This window comes from Tamandua tetradactyla, chromosome 3 (genome assembly GCF_023851605.1).
Source record: "Tamandua tetradactyla isolate mTamTet1 chromosome 3, mTamTet1.pri, whole genome shotgun sequence".
Taxonomy (NCBI): Eukaryota; Metazoa; Chordata; class Mammalia; order Pilosa; family Myrmecophagidae; genus Tamandua; species Tamandua tetradactyla.
This window is the reverse complement of record NC_135329.1, coordinates 136101917-136124711: the sequence shown is the minus strand read 5'-3', so window position 1 is coordinate 136124711 and position 22795 is coordinate 136101917. Positions and strand designations below refer to the sequence as shown.

At 34.7% G+C, this 22795-nt stretch overlaps 1 protein-coding gene across 5 annotated transcripts in view; it reads left to right on the top strand.

Annotated features, from left to right (window-relative positions):
* The window catches only part of SLC38A11 (solute carrier family 38 member 11), a 224152-nt gene that overhangs the window by 173695 nt on the left and 27662 nt on the right, over positions 1-22795 (top strand). For 4 of the 5 annotated variants that reach the window (XM_077154035.1, XM_077154034.1, XM_077154032.1 and 1 more), the window contains 4 exons: positions 11486-11620; positions 12560-12625; positions 15653-15759; positions 17855-17934. In XM_077154035.1, the coding sequence (XP_077010150.1) occupies positions 11486-11620; positions 12560-12625; positions 15653-15759; positions 17855-17934 (388 nt within the window). Of the gene's footprint in view, positions 1-11253; positions 11323-11485; positions 11621-12559; positions 12626-15652; positions 15760-17854; positions 17935-22795 lie in introns of all 5 variants that reach the window. The other variant, XM_077154033.1, reaches the window with a different exon arrangement.

Sequence of the window (22795 nt, the reverse complement as noted above, 5' to 3'; positions counted from 1 at the left end):
ACCACTGTAGTTTCATACTATGCTTTAAAGTAAGGTAGTGTGCAACCTCCCACTTCATTTTTCTTTCTCAATATATTTTTAGCTGCTTGGGGCACCCTGCCCTTCCAAATAAATTTGGTTATTGGTTTTTCTATTTTTGCAAAGTAAGCTTTCAGGATTTTAATTGGTATTGCATTGAATCGATAAATCAGTTGGGTAGAGTTGACATCCTAACTATATTTAATCTTCAAATCAATGAACATGGTATGCCCTTCCATTTATTTAGTTCTTCCATGATTTTTTTTTTTTTTTTGCAGTGTCTTATATAGTTTTCTGTGTATAGGTCTTTGGTATCCTTAGTTAAATTTATTCCTAAATATTTTATTCTTTTGGCTGCTATTTTAAGTGGAATTTTTTTTCTTGATTTCCTCCTCAGATTGCTCATTACTAATGTATAGAAACACTACTGATTTTTGGATGTTGATCTTGTACCCTGCCTCTTTGCTGTACTCATTTATTAGCTCCAGTATCTTTGCTGTAGATTTTTTGGGATTTTTGACATTCAGTTTCATGTCATCTGCAAACAGTGAGAGTTTTACTTCTTCCTTTCCAGTTTAGATGCCTTATATTTCTTTTTCTTGTCTAATTGCTCTGGCTATAAGTTCCAGCACAATATTGAATAACAGTGGTGACAGTGTACAGCCTTTTCTTGTTCCTGATCTTAGAGGGAAAGCTTTTAGTATTTCCCCATTGAGGATGATGTTGGCTGTGGATTTTTCGTGTATTCCCTTTACCATGTTCCCTTCTATTCCTTCTATGTATTCCCTTTACCATGTTCCCTTCTATTCCTATCCTTTGAAGTGTTTTCATCAAGAAAGAATGTTGAATTTTGTCAAATGCCTGTTCTGCATCAATTGAGATGATCATGTGGGTTTTATGCTTTGATTTTTTGATATGATGTATTACATTAATTGATTTTCTTGTGTTGAACCAACCTTGCATGCCTGGAATAAATCCTACTTGGTCATGGTGGATAGTTCTTTTAATGTGTTGCTGGATTCTACTTGCAAAAATTTTGTTGAGGATTTTTGCATCTATAATCATTAAGGAGATAGGTCTGTAGTTTTCTTTTCTTTTAGTATCTTTGTCTGGTTTTATATTAGTGTGATGTTTACTTCATAGAATAAGTTAGGTAACTTTCCCTCCTCTTCAGTTTTTTTGAAGAGTTTGAACAAGATTGGTACTAATTCTTTCTTGAATGCTTGGTAGAATTCACATGTAAGGCCATTTGGTCCAGGACTTTTACTTTTTGGGAACTTCTTGATGACTGATTCGATCTCTTTACTTGTGATTTGTTTGGTGAGGTCATCTCTTTCTTCTCATGTCAATGTTAATTGTTCATGCCTTTCTAGAAGTTGTCCATTTTATCTGTGTTGTCTAGTTTATTAGCATATATTTGGTCATAGTATCCTCCTATTATCACCTTTATTTCTGTGGGGTCAGTGGCTATTGTCTTCTTCCATTTCTGCTTTTATTTATTTGTACCCTCTCTCTCTCTCTTTTTTCTTTTTGTCAACATAGATAAGTGTCCATCAATTTTATTGATTTTCTCAAAGTACCAGCTTCTGGTTTTTTTTTTTCCTGAGTTTTTTTTTTTTTTAACATGGGCAGGCACCGGGAATCGAACCTGGGTCCTCGGGCATGGCAGGCAAGCACTCTTACCTGCTGAGCCACCGTGGCCCACCCCCAGCTTCTGGTTTTGTTGATTTTCTCTATTGTTTTCATATTCTCAATTTCATCTATTTCCACTTGAATCTTTCCCTTTGTTTCCTTCAGGGTTAGTTTGCTGTTCTTTGTCTAGTTCTTCCAAGTGAACAGTTAATTCCTTGATTTTTGCTCTTCTTTTTTAAATATAGGCATTTAAGGCAATAAATTTCCCTCTTAGCAGTGCCTTTGCTTCATCCCATAGATTTTGATATATTGTGTTTTCATTTTAATGTTGTTCTAGTTTGCTAGCTGCCTGAATGCAATATGGCAGAAACAGAATGGCTTTTAAAAAGGAGGATTTAATAAGTTGCTAGTTTATAGTTCTAAGGCCGAGAAAATGTCCCAAAAACAAGTCAATAGAAATGTCCAATCAAAGGCATCCATCCAGGGAAAGATACCTCGGTTCAGGAAGACCAATGAAGTTCAGGGTTTCTCTCTCAAGTGAGAAGGCACATGGCAAACACAGTCAGGACTTCTCTCTCAGCTAGAAGGACACATGGTGAACACAGTGTCATCTACTAGCTTCTTCTCCTGGCTTCCTCTTTCATGAAGCTCCCTCGGAGGCATTTTCCTTCTTCATCTCCAAAGGTCCCTGGCTGGTGAACTCTGCTTCTTGTCGCTATGTCATTCTTCTCTGCTCTCTCTGAACCTCCCATTCTCCAAAGCGTTTCCTCTCTTATAGGACTCCAATAAACGAATCAAGACCCACCCAAATGGGTAGAGACATGTCGTCACCTAATCCAGCTTAACAACCACTCTTGACTGAATCACATCATCCAGGGAGATGATCTGATTACAGTTTCAAACATACAGTATTGAGTAGGGATTATTCTACCTTTATGAAATGGGATTTTGATTAAAACATGGCTTTTCTAGGGGGCATACATCCTTTTAGACCAGCACAAATTTGTTTCGAGATATTTACTGATTTCTCTTGTAATTTCTTCCTTGACTGATTGGATAGGAGTATGTTGTTGTACTCTATATATTTGTGAATTTTGTGGTCCTCTGCCTGTATTGATTTCCAACTTCATTCCATTATGATCTGATAAAGTGTTTTTTATTATTTCAATCTTTTTAAATTTATTGAGACTTGCTTTGTGACCCAGCATATGGTCTATCCTTGAGAATGATCCATGAGCACTTGAGAAAAAATGTGTGTCCTGCTTTTGTGGGGTGTGATGCTCTCTAAATATCTGTTAAGTCTAGTTCATTTATCATATTATTCAAATTCTATGTTCCTTTATTGATCCTGTCTAGATGTTCTATCCATTGATGAGAGAGGGGCACTGAAGTCTCCAACTATTATGGTAGAGGTGTCTATTTTTCCTTTCAGTATTGTCAGTGTTTGCCTCGTATTTTGTAGCACCTTGGCTCAGTGCATAAGTATTTATGATTGTTATGTCTTCCTGTTGAGTTGTTCCTTTTATTGATACATAGTTTCCTTCTTTGTCTCTTTGATTTGCTTTAAATTTGAAGTCTAATTTGTCAAATATTAGTATAGTTACCTTTGCTCTTTTCTAGTTGTTGTTTGAATGAAATAACTTTTCCCAACCATTCACTTTCAACTATTTTTGTCCTTGGGTTAAAGTGAGTCTCCTGTAGACAGCATATAGATGTGTCCTATTTTTCAATCCATTCTGCCAGTCTGTGTCTTTTGTTTGGGCAGTTTAATCCGTTAACATTTAATGTTATTACTATAAAAGCAGTACTTCTACCATTTGTCTTTTATATTTTATGTCATATCTATTTTTTTCTCTTTTTACCTTTACTGATAGTCTTCTTTTCTACACTCTTCTCCATATCTCTCTCTCCTGCTTTTTCCTATCTGTCTGTAGTGCTCTCTTTAGTATTTCTTACAGAGCTAGTCTCTTAGTCACAATTCTTTCAGTGATTGTTTGTCTGAATATGTTTTAATCTCTCTCTCATTTTTGACGGACAGTTTTGCTGGGTATAGAATTCTTGGTTGGCAGTTTTTCTCTTTTATAATCTTGAATATATCATGCCACTGCTTTCTTATCTCCACAGTTTCCTACTGAGAAATCCAGACGTTTTCTTCTTGACAAATTGTTTTGCTCTTGCTCCTTTCAAAAATTCTGTCTTTTATTTGACATTGACAATCTGGTTAGTCAGTGTCTTGGAGTATGTCTATTTGTATCTATTCTGTTTGGGGTATGTTGCACTTTATTTGATCTGTAATTTTATATCTTTCATAAAAGATGGGAGATTTTCAGTGATAATTTCCTCCATTATTCTTTCCCCTCCTTTCCTCTCTTCTTCTGGGAAACACAACACATCTACTCATCCAGTTCATGTTGTCATTCAGTTCCCTGAGACCCTGCTCATATTTTTCCAATCTTTTCTCTATATTTTCTTTTGTGTCAGATTTCAGATGGCCAGTCCTCTAGTTCGCTAAACCTTTCTTCTTCCTTCTTCAGATCTATTGTTTTAGGTTTCCATTGTTTTTTTCATGTCCTCTATTGTGCTTTTCTTTCCCATAAGTTCTGCCATTTGTTGTTTCAAACTTTTGTGTTCTTTTGTTCACCCAATGTCTTCTTTATAACCCCCCTCAATTCGATTTGATTTTTGATGAGATTTTTCATGTCTGTTCAAACGTCTTGAATTATTTGTTTTAACTCATTTGAAGTATTGGTTTGTTCATTTGACTGGACCATATCTTCAATTTTCCTAGTATGACTCATTATTTTTTGCTACCATCTAGGAATTTGATTTCCTTACTTAGTTTGTCCTGGAGGTTGTTTTCACTCTTTTACCTAGGGTTTTCTTGTAGAATGGCTTTGTTTCCTATCTGTTCCCTTGGTATTCAGTTCAACTTATTCTAGACCTCTAGCAAATGCTCCGTTTAACTGATCAGAAGTTTTCAGCTCTTGTTTCTCTGTTTCTTATCCTGCCTATATTAAGCCTTTCTTTTTGAGGAGGGTCTCCTCAGATGTTATAGACCCCTGTCATATTTTCTCAGATCAGACAGGCCCACATCTCAGGAGGAAAGAGCAGCCAAAATCAATTTTCCCTAAGGGTGAGGCCCAGTAGTTTATCAGACTTTCCTATGAAGCCTCTAGACTTTATGCTCTTCCTACCCTGCACAGCATGTGGTGATTGTTTGTCCATGGCTTCTCATCAGCTTAAAGTGATGTGGTGCCTTTAATTTCAGTGGACTTTCCCTGTCTGGGTGTGGTTGAGACAGAGATGAGGCAGTAGGATGACTTTAATTGCTTCTGTTTTCCAGCACTGAGGGCCTGGATTCCTTGAAGGAGGGATTTCACTTAAGCTGACCCCTACCCCTTTTTTCTCGGGGAAGGTGCACCCTTTAGGGAGTTAAACCCTTTCACCTGACTAGTTACACTTTGTCTCTCAGACAAGCTTTAGTCCCACCCTTGCCTGGGGCACTGCTGAAGTATGTGAGGATGTCCAGTTCTATCTGGTGAACTGTTAAAATGTAAAAAAGAAAAAGGAGCAAATGTTTGAGTTGTTATGTAGTTCTATGTGTTTCTAGGCTCTATGTGCCACCTTTTCTTGGAGTTCAACCCTTTTCCAGTATTTTGTACTATCTAACTCAAATGGCCTGTGTTGTTGTTTTTTTTTTTTTCTGTCAGCCCTTCCCCTCTCTGCCAGGGAAAAACTCCTAGTTCCTTTAGTGCTTACAAAAGGTTTTTCAGTCATCAAAATTTGTTGATTAATTCTTCAACTGGATCTTGGTTGAGCTAAACCTTTCTGCTAGTAAAGTCTGTTTATTCCCCCCTCGGGGAACCAGCCTGTTGTGCCTATGGGGGAGGAGCACTGGCTTCCCTGGCTTGGGAGACTTATAGTTCTGTGTGGGACCTCAGCAATCCCACCTGGTTCAGACTGGTGTACTCTATGTGTACAGTCACTGATGTTCCCCTGCAGCTGTTTGTACTATTCTGGGCTATTTACTAGCTGCTCTGGAGGATGAACTAAATTCGACATCTCACTATGCCACCATTTTCTCTCACCTCTTTCCTTTTTTTTCCTTTGGCATGGGCAGGCTTGAGGAATTGAACACAGGTCTCTGGCATGGCAGGCAAGAATCTTGCCACTGAGCCTTCATTGCCTGCCCTTTCCTATGGGTTTTTAAAATTTTTATTCCTGTAGTATATATACAACCTAAAGTTTTCTTCTTTAACCACATTCAACTATATAATTTGATGCTATTAATTACTTTCACCATATTGCGTTAACATCACCACCATCCATTGCCAATACTTTTCTATCACCCCAAACAAACTCTGCACAATTTAAGCATTATCTCTCCATTCCCTACTCTGCCCCACAGGTTCCTGGTAACCTATCTTCTAGTTTCTGACTATGAATATGTGTATTCTAATTTTTTTCCTAACAGTCATATCACACAACATTTTATATCTGGTATATATCACTCAACATGATGTCTTTAAGATTCATCCATGCTGTCACATATATTAGAACTTCATTCCTTTTAATAACATAATAATATTCCACTGTGTAAATGCACCACACATTGTTTATCTATTAATTGTTTGATGGGCATGTTGGTTCCATCTTTTGGCAATGGTGAATAATAGCTCTATCACTAGTGTGCAAATGTCTGTTCTAGTCCCTGCTTTCAATTTTTTTGGATATATACCTAGAATTGGAGTTGCTGGTTCCTATGTTGTTCTGTACTTAGCTTTATGATTGTGCCAGTTTGAAACTGTTGAGTCGAGGTATCTTTCTCTGGATGCTTAGTTTGGACATTTTTATGGCCTTAGTACTGTAAAGTTGTAACTTCATAAATTCCCTTTATAAAAGCCTTGTGCTTTGGGTGAAGTCTAAGAAACCATTGCTAGGTTCTGAAATGCTCAATATGTTTTCTTCTAGGAGTTTTAGAGTTCTTGTTCTCATATTTAGGTCTTTGATCCATTTTGAGTTGAATTTGTATATAGTATGAGAGAGGGGTCCTCCTTCATTCTTTTGCATATGAACATCCAGTTTCCCAGAACCATTTGTTTAAGAGATTAATGTTTCCCAATTGAGTTGATTTGGTACCCTTTTTAAAAATCAGTTGGCTATAGATGTGAGATGTGGTCTATATGTCTGCCCTTGAACCAGTACTATGCCCTTTTGTGTGGCTTTTGTAATATGTTTTAAGATCAGGAAATATGGGTCCTCCATTTTTGTTCTTGCTTTTCCATATGGCTTTAGCTACTGTAGGCCCAAAACTGTAAGCTACTAAATTCCCATTGTTACCATACCCTTTTGTTCCCCCATCTTTTTTTTTTTTTTTTTTTTTTTTTAAAGGAAAGACAGAGAGAAGGAAGGAAGGATAGAAGGAAGGAAGGAAGGAAGAAAGGGAAACATTTTTAAACATTTTCTTGTTTTATTGTATTCTGTTTCTCCGTTTTTGTTACATGGGCTGGGGCCGGGAATCGAACCGAGGTCCTCCGGCATAGCAGGCAAGCACTTTGCCCGCTGAGCCACCGCGGCCCGCCCCCCCCATCTTTTTTTTACTTGTTGCAAATTGTACCTTTGTACATTTGTTCTAGTTTGCTAGCTGCCAGAATGCAACACACCAGAGACGGATTGGCTTTTAATAAAAGGGGATTTATTTTGTTGGTTCTTCAGAGGAAAGGCAGCCAACTTTCCACTGAGGTTCTTTCTTACGTGGAAGGCACAGGATGGTCTCTGCTGGTCTTCTCTCCAGGCCCCTGGGTTCCAACAACCTTCCCCGGGGTGACTTCTTTCTGCATCTCCAAAGGCCTGGGCTGAGCTGCGAGTGCTGAGATGAGGAATGCCAAGCTGCTTAGCAGTGCTACGTTGCAACCTCTCATTTAAGCACCAGCCAATTAAGTCAAACGTCACTCATTGCAGCAGACACGCCTCCTAGCTGACTGCAGATGTAATTGGCAACAGATCAGGTTCACATACCATTGGCTTATGTCCGCAGCAACAAGACTAGGTGTGCTCACCTGGCCAAGTTGACAACTGAATCTAACTAACACAACATTGTATGTCCAAAACCATAGATTTATCATTATTTTTATCCATTTGCATTTTAGCACCTATAAGAAGTAAGAAGCATAGTTATATATCAAAAAATACTGTGCCACAGTACTAGCATTCACAATTACCCATATGTTTGCTTTTACCAGAGGTCTTTGTTTCTTTATGCCACTTTGATCCACTGTGTAGTGTCCTTTCCTTTTGGTCCAAGGAACTCTCTTTAGCATTGCTTGTAGGACAGATCTACTGGTGACAAACTCCTTCAGCTTTTGATTTATTTATTTATTTTGATTTATTTAGAAATTTATTTAGAGTCTTCATCTCTCCCTCATTTTGGAAAAGATGTTTTGTCAGATATAAAATAATTGGTTGGCAGTTGTGTTATTTCACCACCTGAAACATTTCATCATACTGCCTCTAGCCTCTGTGATTTCTGATGAGAAATAATACTTAATCTTATTGGGATTCCTTTGTCCATACTTTTCCCTTGCAGCTTTCAGAACTCCCTCTTTGCCCTTGGCATTGGACAATTTGATTGCTATGTATATAGACATCTTTCTTTTTATTCTATTGGGTTTCTTGAATGTGCATATTCATGCAGTTGGGTTTATTAAATTTGGGGAGTTTTCTGCTGTTATTTCCTTGAATATTCCCCTTGCCCTTTTCTCTCTTTGTTCACTTTTGGAGACTCCCATCATGTTTATAATGTTATACGTGATAGTGTCCCAGAGGTCTTTTAGACTCTGTTTGCTTTTACTTTTTCTGTTTTTTTTCTTTTTGCTCCTTAGCTGGAATCATTTCAGTTCTCTGCCTTTGAGATCACCAATTCTTTCTTCTGCCACTGCCAATCTGCTATTGAAACCTCTAAGGAATTTTTCATTTCAGATATTGTGGTTTTCAACAAGGATATTTCTGCTTGGTTGCTATTGAGAATCTCAAATTGTTCATTTATTTGTTTACTGATATCTTTTCTTTTCTCTGTGCTTTCCTTTAACTCCTTGAATATATTGAGGATATACTTTTAAAGTATTTTTCTGATATGTTCAAAGTCTAAACCTCTTCACTGATGGAGCTTTTATCTTGTCCTTTGATAGGTCATCATTTCCTATCTTCCTGTTTCTTAGTCTTGTAATCTTTTTTGGCACATTGTGCATTTTAATATTTTAAAGTGATAATTATGGATTTAGTCCTCCTCCAGCTGTTTATTCCTTAGGTTTGTATCCAGTTAGTGATATGATAGAGATGCCCTTGAAGTCAGGAGCTAATATAAACAAGCCAAGGCAAACAGCACCTTTCACAGTCTGCAAATTATCTCTGCAAAGAAAAATGGTTTCCATCAGAGCTTAGCCATCAGTGATGGTTAGGTCCAGGTGTCAGCTTGGCCAAATGGTGGTGCCCAGTTGTTACTGCAAAGATAGTTTGTGGTCAGTTGATTGCATCTGTGTCTGATTACATCTATGCTCAACCAAGAGTGTGGGTATAATAGCACTTACCTAGGTTGTCATGAGGATTAAAGGATTTAATTTATATGAAACATTCACAAAAAGGCCTGGCACACAGAAAATATTGTGAAAGTATTTGGTAGTGTTGTGTTGTTGTGATGTTTGTTGCTGTTATTTTTATTGTTATATTATTATTATTATTATTATCTGGCTCCAAACACAGGATTTTTCCACCACAATATGCAACCACTCGAAAAATGAGAAAAAAATAGCATAAGCATTCATTTGTTTAGCTCCTGTAGTGTACAAGGCATTGTGGTAAACATTTAAGCACCATAATCCTTACAATACCCTCAAGACTGACATTAATGCCCTTACTATACAGATGAGACTCAGAAAAGTCAAGTCCTTTACCAATGTCACACATTTAATGAGTATTTTTTTTTTTTGCCTGAAAAGGAGTTGGTTTTTATTCAGAGGCAATAAAAGATCCCCTGGAGGATTTTAAGGAGAATAGAGACATAATCAGATACATGCTGTGGTCAGATACATCTAATAGAGGAAGAATGACGAGAATGTCTCAGAATGTAGAGAACATCAAAAATGTTTTGGTGCAGGCCAGATTGGTCGATGAGAGAACCATTAAGAGTTTATTAAAGTAATCCAGGCACTAAGTGTTAGAGACTGAAACCCTAAAATAAAGTAGGTAAGAGATTAGGAGTGAGGATGTTCAGTTGAATGATATGTATGATGCAGTAGTTAATGGGCTTGGTGACCAAAGGAAGATAGAAAATGATGGATAATAAGAAGTCTAGGGTAATTTTCAAGTTTCTGTTGATATTATTCACAGATTAAAGGAATATGGATGGAAAGCAGGTTTCAAAGCAAACATATAAATTAGAATTTGGATATTTTAAAATTGAGATGCTATGAAAAGTCCATGGTAAAATGTTTTCTAGACAGCTAGGTAGAACTTGAGAGTTTATGAGGAGTTTGGGTTGTAGATACAGGTTTGGGAGCTTCCAACATACATATGAAAATTGAAGCAACAGACATGACTGAGAGTCCAGTAAGAGAACATCATAGAGAGTGAGAAAAACGTTCAAGAACCCAGGAGCCGGGCAGAGTAAAAGAAACTGGTAAAAAGCAAAAAGAAAGAAAGTATAAACGACCAGGGAAATTAAGGGAAAACCAAAAGAAAGTGATGTTACACAGGCCAAGGGAGAAGGTTGAGAGAGAGGGAAAAGAAAAACAAGGAAAAATGCTACTAAAAGAACAAAAGATAAAGGTCTAGGAGAGGTCAATCAGATTTAGCAACTTGATCATTGATGAACTTGTGAAAAAAGTTTCATTGATGTGGAAGAGAATCAAAGCAGAAACCCTACTGCAATGATTTGAATTCTCTTCTTTATAGTTTAATGCATATCTAAATTATTTGAAGGATAAAATAGAAATCACTTGTGATGATTGTATGAGAGCAGAAGAGAGAAGGCAAGAATCACACTTTGTGCATAGTTGTGAACCCCATACAACTTCAGTTCCTTGTAGTGGGTGCTCAAAAAACATTTAGTGAAATAAAAAAAGCGAGAGACCTTACTTTTTTTTTTTACATGAGCAGGCACCGGAAATCAAACCCAGGTCTTCAGCATGGCAGGTGAGAACTCTGCCACTGACCCACCATGGCCAGCCTGAGACCTTACATTTTAATTATGTAATTTCTGTTTGTATCTTGAACTTCAACTGCAAAATAGGAAACTGAGATCCCTAAAATAAACTTCAAAATAAGTTCTTCATCATAATACTATACAAATTTTACTTTGTTATAAAACAACTACTCTGATTCTCCTAGTTCTGTTTTGTCCTAAATTAATTTTTAAAGTATATGGCATATTCGCAGCACTTTTTGTTCTCAATCCTCACACATTGAATGCCTATGAAATGTTTGATTATCTACATTCTATTGCATTGAAAATTAAGCCACATCCTGATTACAGTTTTTGCATTGGTTAGGTTAGGAAATAAAAATGATTCTTAGTCTGTGTACTCACTTCTGTCTGGTTCATTGCAGGGATATGTTAAGTATATTTGCATCTACACTGAAAAATATGTAACTGGAAACAGCACTCTTTCATGAAAGGTAACGTTACAGGAAAAGAAAGAAAACTCATCCTGATAATACTATAGCATTACATTAAATACTTATTTAAAATTTCTCTTTTCCTCAGAATTAATTAAGCAACACATGAAAACCCACTGCATTAAATGAAATCTGACTTTAAATTTTTTTGTTTTTACCACAGACTTTTCCCTTGTTTTGTTGATAAAAGGAGGGTCCCTCTCCGGAACAGACAGTTACCAGTCTTTGGTCAATAAAACCTTTGGTTTTCCAGGATATCTACTTCTCTCTGTTTTACAGTTTTTGTATCCTTTTATAGGTAAGAGAATTGTAAAGAGGATTATTGTATTTGTTTGGGTAAACCTTCAGCCGTTTTTGAATGAAATATTTTAATAGCCATTAAAGTATATTAGCAGTTAAACTGTTTTCCAAATAAGTGCTTGCTTTCATTACCATTTTCTTCCTTGTTCTTCGACATCTTGGGTTTGTTTTCTGAGTATTTCTTTGAAATAAAATGAGATTGATTCTCATTGGGTTAATGTTTGTGCTTCTCTGGCCTGGTGAAAAATAGCATGAGCTGGGATGAAAAGTGAATGAGAAAAATAATAGATTTTTTTTTAAGGCTGAATGCATATTTTGAAAACCTAAGGATTTGTGGAAGTCACACACAATGCCAACATGCTATTTAAAGATTGTGCCATAATGGTGAAAATGTCACCTAACATTGCTTAAATAATTAGTGTTGACATTCACCAATGGCCAAATTGACTTCATTTTTAAAACTCAGCACTATATAAACTATTGTTCAAACCACGTGTTCCCTGTGCCTCTACAGAAGGGTAGGCATATATTTCTAAAAAATGTCTGAAGTTTCAAATGAAGGGATATTTTGGTACCTTTACTGTTACCTATTATCATTCCTCACTTTATGTAGTACATGTGTTCCTGAAAAAGTGTTTGAAAACTAAACTGTAATTACAAAATCAATCACATTTTAAATGACTGCCACAACTCATATTTAAAGGTGTGGCATGAATCCATTTATGAAGTGGAAATCTTTTTGTAGTACAAATCGATACTCTTCCCTAAATCTGTTGTAATTTTTTAATATCATGTATATTGATAATCTTAATATATATTTGAAAGAAGTAGGGTTGTTACTAATATTTGAAAGCAATAACTGATTACTTTTTAAAATATTCAGGTTGAAATATGTGATGGCTTATTGGTGACTATATTATTTAAATTATGTTTTTAGCTATGATAAGTTACAACATAATAACTGGAGATACTTTGAGCAAAGTTCTTCAAACGATACCAGGAGGTAAGTCAAAATAAAAATGTCAACATAAAAATTTTGAGGATTTAAATATATTTATTTTATATAGGCTACTTTATAGTTAATGTGGTTTATAATAATTTATAAATAAAATATTTGCAAGTGTAGAAGATGAAAGACTTCAGATATTTGGCAGCACTTATGATCCATTCTGATCCTAAATTATTAATCTAATTTTATATATAATTTAATTATTATTTAGCTGTTTGAAAAAATGCTAGTCATAAACAGGATACTATGTTAATTCTTCGATCTTGTAAATATGCTTTAAGTTTACAACTTTTGTTTATATTTCAGATTAAACAATATAACCCTGAAGAATAGCTGCAAAATTTTTAGCAAGTTAATATTAACACAGACTGTAATTTTCAACATTAATTCTGAAGTATTTAGATCAAATAGGTGCCTATGACTATTATCTGCCAAGGTCCCCAAGTTGTTTCTCTTATTTTTATCACAATCAAATTGAGACTCTAGAACCTTCTACAGTTAAATTATACCTTTATAAGTAATTGCATTTAGACTATCATGCCTATTGATTGTTCCCATCCATAGTCCAAAAAGCTAATGAAATATATTGTTTCCTTGGTTGTTTGTAGGAAAGGGAGAAAGTGAGGAAATTTTTGGTTTAGGTGGTCATCTCCAGTGATTAACTTGAAAAATCTTATGCATGCAGTTATACAGTTACATTTATGAAGCATTTTAATAGAAAATAAATAAGAAATGCTTATATACAGTTATATACAGTTAAATGTGACATAAGTCAGTGTATTACAAAGCATTTTAAATGAACTCCTAAAATTATTTTAAAAAATAAAACATTTAATCACAGAATAACATCTAATCATTAATTCAAAAAAACATTTTTGTACTCAACTGTAGACATATATCAGTGGTCATCAGCTATCTGTATACATTTTTGTTCATTATCAATTTTTGAGGCAATCTAACAAAAATGATTCCCACTCACTATGAATTTGTTGTATAAACAGCCAGAAAATAATGGATTTTTTCAGTATCAATTGGCTTTTCCCAACTTTATAATTTGGAACTATGTAAACAGATGAATATTGGAAACAGTGTTTACATTATAATTTGTTTTAACCATCTTTTATTGATTCAGTAAAACTAAAACACAGAGCAAGCGGTCCCATATCACCCACTTGTTGGATGACTGACACATCTTTAATAAATAGCTCCACAGATGAAAACAATGACATTGACGAGGAAAAAGGACTGGTTTTCTGGTTTTTAACACTGGTGGAAATCCAAAAGATAATTTAAAAGTAGTCTTCATTTAGATTTGGAAATGTCTTTATAGGAAATATATTTACAGGAAATATCTTAACTATTTTTTTTATCCCCCCAAGAATCAAAAAGCATGCTAAACATATATTATATGGCTAAATATAAGGAAATTTATAACATAGTGAAATATTTTCCATCTCCAAATATGAAATTCCATGAAGAGATGTTACTCGATTATCTAGATAAGACCAAATGTCCTGACAGTGTAGAAAATTCCTTTATGATCTGTCTCTAGCCTACCTCTTTAGCCTTATTTCTGCCACATAATTTCACAAGCACCAGCACGTCAGCCATAATAATTGTAATAGTCACCGTTCATTGAGTATCTATTACCAGACACATTCACATAATATCACAGCCATTCTACAAAGCTTCTAGATTGTCCTCATTCATGGTTGAGAAGATTCTCAGCTGAGCTGCCCGATTAACTACCTGAGTTCTCATATCCAGGAAGCAGTGGATCTGGGATTCAAGCCCTAGCCTGGCTATGAAGATCTTTTCACTACCACTCAATGCAAAATTAATGACTGTTATCTGAATCTATCATGTTCTTTGCTTCCTCTCACCATTTCATAAATATGTCCCCTACTTCCCTTTAGCCCATCCTACATGAGTGCACTTTAAGAAATCTAAATCAGCTTTGAAGACTCAAATCCTATGTTAGTTCTACAGAGTCTTCCCTGTCTTCCCCTTTGGCATGAGGGTCATATAGTCCTGTGATACTGGGGTGGTTACTGCATCACTTTTTCTGCTATCTCTTCTTTTTTATCCCATCAATTGACCGCAAAACTCAATGTATACTAGGCATCTGATCATGATTGAATAAATATAGACCTTTCTGGGGTTAGAGGGCTGAACTAAATTCTCTTCTATGTATATAAATTGCTCATATAATTTAGAACTAATGACTCTGACAAAAATGACATAAAACCTCAGACATGTAAGCTTAGTAAACTTCTTTCAGGTAAGCAGTGTGATTAGACAGTGAAAGCATAGACATTTGGAGTCAATTTTGGGTTAAAATCTAAACCCTATTACGTACTAGCTCCAAGAGTTTAGGAAAGCTCTAAAGCCTAAATTATTTCATGTAATTAACTTATATATAAAAGAATACAGTTACTGAGTGACTGCAAGATGTGGTTGTTTGGTTAGGTAAAGTTACATTAACAAATACAAAGTGTCTAGTAGTTAGTAAGCACCCAATGCACTGATAATGTTGAATTGAAAATGCCTATTAATTTTGTCCATCCCTTTCAAAACCACTTCCATTACTTCATTCTCATTTGATCTCCCACTTGATGGTATTTATTTCCCAGAGCAACGATTATACAAATTGATCAGATTTTAAATATACTAGTCTCATTATTATGTTCAAGAATGTGAATTGTAAACCAAGTTGCAACAGCTTCCTTGTGACTTCTTACCTCTGCCAACTTTCCTTCAGGCTTTGAAAAATATTTGAATGTAAAATATTATAACACTATTCAAACTATAAGTTCAACCTTAAGTTATTTGTTATTTACATTTTTGTGGATTATTCCTATCTTTTCCCAGTATTCTGGAGTTTATTTATTCTTAAATTTTTGGCTATTTAAGTGGTATTTAACGTTACTTGCCATTGTAAGTAAATTTTTGACGACTTAAGTGTGCTATTAGTGTGTTATTTATACTTATAAACATTTTCTAATATTCATTGTGTTTTAGTTGATCCTGGAAACTTGTTTATTGGTCGCCATTTCATTATTGTGCTTTCCACAGTTGCCTTTACCCTGCCTTTATCCTTGTACCGAGATATCGCAAAGCTTGGAAAGGTAATTTTTACATTTTAAATGGAAGCAAAAATGCACCTTGTCAACCCATTAATTTTGTCAAACTACTCTCTATATGGCAAAGTTCTTAATTTCAGTGTTCATATTAGTTACAGGTGATTTATGATCATGCTAGAATAAACTATGGTTGAATCATTAGCTTGATTTCAGAACTGATCTTTAAACAGATAAGTGTGAATTAAATATGTCCTCCCTTCCTCTTTTTTAAGGTAGATATTCTAATGTCAGACAGCACACTTTAAATTCAGAAAATATGAACAACTGTACTTAAAGCAAGTTTAATTTATTGAAAAATTTAATTTATTTATTAAATTTATTCAAGTTTAATTTATTGAAATTACCTATAATTTATTTTATATGTAATTAAAGCAAATTAAAATTACACTAAACTTCAAGATCAATGACTTCAAATATTTTTATTTGTTCATTGCAATGTTTGTTGTGCTTATTTTCATCCAATGAATATAGGGTCAATGTGATGATTGATTGGTTGATTGATTATTGAGAATTTGGCCATTCTTCATCATTTTTATTGCTAAAGAAAAATGTTGATCTCTTTCTATTGAAACCAACCAAATAATTACCCAGCTCACCATAAAGCTTACTTGAACTGAGTTAGCCCTTATCTGGCTTGTTTTATTTCCCCTATACACTTCAAGGAACGTTTGTATGTTATAAAAAATGTTTATGCTGCTTTGTCTAGCTGATGCCAAACATTCTGATAAAAGATGAAAAATAAATTATTCAGGTGATATTTTTATTCTGTTTTGAAAAATCCAACAGTTGAATTTCACTTTTCACTGCGAGTTGGATTTTGTATATCCAGTTACGATGTTCCTCCTTCCAGGTGGAGCCGAGGGTGGCTGTGATATTCCAGCGTATTCTGAGCTCTCCACCTCCATCCCTAACAGTCATCCAGAAATAAACAAGAGTATAGCAAAAGGAACATTTTTCCTGAATTACCTAAAATGATTGAACTATTTTCTGTTTCACATGCTGAATGTAGAAATAAATGTTGTCTTCTGGGAGTAGAAGGAAAGGCAGTGATAGTAATTTTCTATCATGTTGTTAATAGCTGAACGTTTTTTCCTAAATGTCCTTTAACTGTTTCATATTGAATATTTAAATTAAGCACCCAATGAGCAAAGCAGAATAATTAGGAGCCCTGATGTGGAGTCAGCTGTTTGCATATGAGTTCTGCCTCTCTCACTTTTTAGCTGTGTGGCTTTAGACAAGTTAACTAATCGCTCCGTTTCTCAGCAGTCCTGTGGGCTCATTCAAAATAGACTCTTCTTTCTGGTTAAAGGGTTAAAGACCAAACAACCCAGAAAACAAGATTAATGAGAATCATATTCAATAAAAATAAATTTATATTGATTTTTTCTTATTAAAGAAAGCTGTCTAAGATGTGCTTATCCATTAAAAACAATGAACAGAAGTATAGATCGCCCTTCAATAAGGAGTGCCGAGCACACAAACCAGTTTATATTTTAACTAGTTAAAATAGTGATAGACCAGAGAGCAAGAAGCTAAGCAGCTAGAAACATGATCAAATGACAAAACCACATAGAAAAATAGACTAACAGAACAAAGAGGAAAAAGCAGAGGCACCCCCAGAAAAGTATGTGTGTGGTTATGTGTGTGGGTGTTGTGTTAGGGGGGATGGGCTGGAATACAGACAGAGGAAGAAGAATCAGTCATAGGTAGAAAGAGGTTCAAGTCAGAGCTAAAATAGGGCCTGTAGGGAAACGAAGACATTTCACTCTTACTTTCATAAACTAAAATCACCAGTTTGTATACTTTAAGAAAAAAAGCCATTAAAAAACAAAGTTGCAAGATTGTATAGCCATATATAATTCTTGCTCTCCTATTTAGGGGGTAAAGAACTAATGCTGTGATATGATAAGAAGTTAAATGCCTGATTACCAACACCAATCCATAGGAATGAATTACTAAATTATTGGATAAGAAATTCTATACAGACATTTACATCAAGCAAAAAAGAGAAAGACCTAATATTTTAAATAAAACAATATGTTTTATAAACTTAAAAATATTTTTATATTTTCTTTTGCAGATATCCCTTATTTCTACAATTTTAACCACCCTGATTCTTGGAATTGTAATGGCAAGGGCAGTTTCATTGGGTTCACACATGTAAGCTTTATTTTTGCATTTGTTGGTCTTTCATTTTTAGCCTTCATATAGATATTTCTTTCACATATTTTAAGTACATAAATACAAAGTAGTCATGGTAGCCTAATCATCATTTATCTTTAGTATTAGAGAAAAGGAAAGAAAATAATTATATCTAAGGAGACATGCACTTTTCAGTTAGACCCTGCTGGCTAATTGGATGAAAACCAATTTTATTTTATTCTTTAATAGGCACTCCTAAGAATTAAATTAAGGAGTGGATTTTAAATGTGAAAAATAGGATCAAAGTAGACCCACTCAGGAATAAAAATGGTTGATGGTGGAAATTTCTGTTCTATCCCAGAGATGGGCTTGTTCCTAACAAAGTTTCACCAATCTAAGCTAAAATGAGGAAAGTAAAGGCAACGTAAGTGGGTGTTTTTCTCCATTAAACTAAATGTATTCACTTTGAAAACTTCCTTTTATTTTCTTCTAAGATTCTTTCTTTAATTGCTTAGTGTAAAATGCTCTTTCATTTCTGAACTGGTGGCAATGGCTAATAGTGGTGTTTGTTTTTAATGTTATTATTTGGCCAAATAAAATGCTGGCGACTTGATACTGATTCCTCAAATTTTTAAAATGTTGCTTATCCATGGAATTCAAAATTGTAGGTACTGCTGATCTAAACTACCAGAAATGAACCAGACAAGCACAGGATAATACATTTTCATAGCCCCAAGAGAAGGCTAGAATGAAACTAGCCTAAGCTGACTATAAACACATAATTGGATTCCCACAATACACAATTAATATGTGTTGAATAGACAAATAATTAATGCATTATGGAGTTTACATGAAACTTCAAATATGTCTCAGTTCTAAGTAAGATAAAGTAAAATTAAGGCACTGGCACGGTGTAAGGAATATATTGGGTCTTTTTATGAATGGGTGCGGTGGAAAAAATTAAGAAAATTAGTGAACAGCTGTCATAGATAATGCAGTGCCATGGAAACTTATTTTTTCCTATTGATTAATTGCTGTTTGGCAAAATTACCTCATTTCCCACTATATGCACTTTCTTTCAGGTTTCTTAGTTTACCGGGAAAACACCACAAATATACCTCAAGCTTATTTGAAGGAAAATAGGAAATATCTAATCTATTTGAAAGGACATTAAAAAAAAAGCAAACACCCATTTTTCTACGAATGTAGACAAAAGATAAAAGGCCTAACGATCTGTATGGTTATATTAATTTTCTCTATAAACGACTTAATCCTGGTTCATAGTGTTTTTGTAATGCACCTGGTTCACTCCAATGTGATCATTTATTCTTTCATTTAGCAAACACTTTTGAGTGTCTATTGTTTGTGGTTATTGTGCTGTGCACTGGGAGGAAAGGAAGAGAGAGGCCAAATCACCTGCTGCAAGTTATTCACAATCGTATATGGAGAATAAATTTATTAAAATATTCAAAAAGGCAAAAACAAAAAAGAAATGACAGAACCATGTTATAGGTAAAAAATAAAAGCATGAGTGAAGACAGAGGCAGTGCCCAAAGAAGTGAGTACTTAATCGAGATCAGGGAGGGCTTTCTGGAAGAAGAGAAATATGATCTGAGTGTTTTGAAAGATGAATAGGATTTTTTTTTTTCAGATAGATAAGGGGATAAAAGGCATTGCAGGCCTAGGAAAGGTAAATATAAAAGTACAGAAACATGTATTCCATTCTACTGGTAATTATTTCATTTCTGTTACATTGGTACTATATTCAGCTCTAGTTTTCAAAAGCTGAATTCACAGCAACAAAAAGCTGGTAAATATATTGAGACTATTCAATAGATAATAATGTTTGGTTATATTTTTATTGTACAAGACTAACTGTTTTAATTGAAACTTTTTCTTATGAAAATTGATTCTAGGGAACAAGTCATAAGTTTATAATAAAAGTTTTTGTAGATTTGGTCAATATATAGTACCACAAGGCAATATTAAGAAAAAGGGAAAAAAGCAAGTAGTTAAAAGTGCGAGATAAATAAATTAATCATGAGTTGTGCCCCAGAAGAACAGTTAAAAGCGGTGGTATTCAGCTCTGGCTTCATTTTAGAATTACCAGTGTAACTTCAAAACACCCTGCTGCCAAGGCAACACCTGCAGAGATTCCAGTGTCATAGGTGTAGGGGCCAGGGAACTGGATTTATTTAATTTACAGCTCTACTGTGCAACAAGAATCAAGAACCTCATGGTTTATAGAGATTAGAATCTAAGTACATGTTTTAAACTGACACATTGTTTCTAAACTTAGACAAGGAGATTTTCTTTTATTTTAGTTAGTTATATGGTTATTTTCTCATTCTCCACTTATTTTTTTTTAAATATCTTTTATCTACAAAATGTGATGGAAAAAACTATCCTGGATCCAAAGAGAAATAAAACAGCTCTGCTTTCAGAGGTTTACAGTTTAGTAAGAAAGATAAGACTATACAAATGACTATCATAGGAAGCAGTGAATCTTGATACAAAGGCTAAAGGAAGAAGAGTAACTTCCCCGGCTGGTTTAATGAATTGATTTTATGGCCAAAGAGCCATTTATTTCTGTTGTAAACAAAATGTGGCCTATATCTGCTTAACCTTTCTCTGATGCTGATATATTTTTTTCTGAGCCTTTGTTTAATTTTTCTAATAGCAGAGACTATTTACTTAACCCTTTCAGTATTTAGATGTAAAACAAGTATGTTTTTAAATACTGTGCCACCTTTTATATTTGTTTGAATACTACTGCAAACAACTCCTGCTTGTCTATATTCACAGTCAGGCTAATCATATCCCATGTTCAGAGGCTGAAATAGTAGCTTGTCAGGCAGGTTTCTTTCTGAAAGTATGACAGCCACAAATGCTCATAATCCATAAAACATGAGAAATTCAATACTCTGTGTTTTCCCCCTCATTTTTTGGTTCAAATGAATGATCAGAAAAGCTGTACTTTTTCATAGAGCTTTTAAAGTGGCATTTGAAAAAGATCTTTAAATCCACTATCAAAAACGAGGAAGGTCTGTAATGGCTACTGATATTGACCTCGTTACTATGGAAACACCTTTTTAGTGGTTGTGTTTTATAAATAAAGCACACAATTCAATTTCCTTTTCCATAACTCATAGAGCCATAAATTCTGCTTTTTGATATGGTTTCAAATATCTCACAGTCCAATGACTCTCAGTTCTTTCTGGAAATGATGTTCAGTTTTATTGTATTTTCTAACCTTTTGCTTCCTAAAAACTGAGATTGGCAAAGCAATTTAATTGCTTTCCAGAAAGTGTGCTAAGATAAAAATGCAATAACTCAACTTTCTCATTTTTTCATGTTTTTTTAAACTAGATTCAGAGGCTTTGTCACTGTGAAAACCTCTATTCTGTGCCTCATTAATATTCAACTCTTTACATTCAGAATGGAAATGATAACAATGCATTCCCAATCACAACTATTTTCCCTTCCATATGACATCTCTTTTATAGAATGTTAATCAGTAGTGTGGTGTTTTAAGCATAATTCCATTAAGTATGTCTATACTTTCAAAAGGCAAATATGCATATAAAACATGCCTTTCCAAAGAATCTCAGAAATATTCATTTCCTTATCCATTGCAACCCTGAAATTCCATCACGTTTTGCTTCCCATAAAGAGGATCTAAAAAGAAATAAAGAAAGGATCAGAAAAAAAATGGGTAAAGCCAAAGGAAGAGTATATATTTGAGGAAGGAAATGATCATTTCTGTTAAATATTATCAGTAAGTTACTTGGTGATATATATAAATTATCACTCTTCTTGTTACAAATGGCTACACTTTTTTTTTTTTTTTTGCTTAAGCAAAAGAGAACTTATTGACGTGCATAACTGAAAAGTTCAAGGCTAATTTTTTTTCAACTGTTGGTTCTTTTTCATCTTTAGCTCTTTCTCTGAAAAGTTATCTTACCTCATTGTGATAAGGTAATTGCAGCAGTCCTAGGCTACATTCACTGAAGTCCAATCTAAAAATGACTTTCTCTTTTAGGGTAGACCTAAACCCTAAACCTCATTCCTAGTAATTAGTCTAACTGGCTCTGAGGACCAGTGGACATCCCTGACCCTATCATTCAGACCTGTACTGAGCTGCTTATGTTTTGGGCACATGCCCACCCATGTCGTTAAGGGTAGATCACCCCAATTAAAAGCACACCAGCTGAGAGTTGGGGAGGGGTTAGTTCCAATGGAAATCAAGGTATTGATGCCAGGAGAAGGGAAAGTAACCATTGCATGGTGAATGCAACAGATATCCACCTCAGGTGACAAGAGTTCATGGGTAACTTTCAGGAGTTTCATTCATTTGAATGAATGGTATTTATTCATGGTATTCATTCAAATGGGTACAAGTCAGATTAGAGACTGAGTAAATATATGAGTGAATACTAAGGAAGTGAACTCATCAAATGTCATCCTTTTGATAAAAGCATCAGTGAATGAAAGTAATACACCAAAAGAGTGATTTGAGTTCTAAAGCAAAATTCTTTTGCCATGGGAGATATTTGAGCATGTAATAGACCAAGCTAAAATAATGTCAGATATAAAGCCAAGTATACCCGCAGGAGATCTTGAAAGTTTGGAAGACTGGAGATATGTTTGGTCGGACTGCTTCTAACTGCTCTGCCTTATTACTATGCAGCTGTTATAAAGATAAGGAGGACGTTGTCTTTCAACACAGGATGAAATGCATGAATCCAAGAATCCAAACTGAGACAATTTTGCAAAATGCTTTTAACTCTGCACAGCTCTCCCACCCTGCAAAAAAAGTTTCTTAAAAGTGTATAACTGAAGAACTATCTAAATTTTTCAGGATAAAAGAAGTGATCAT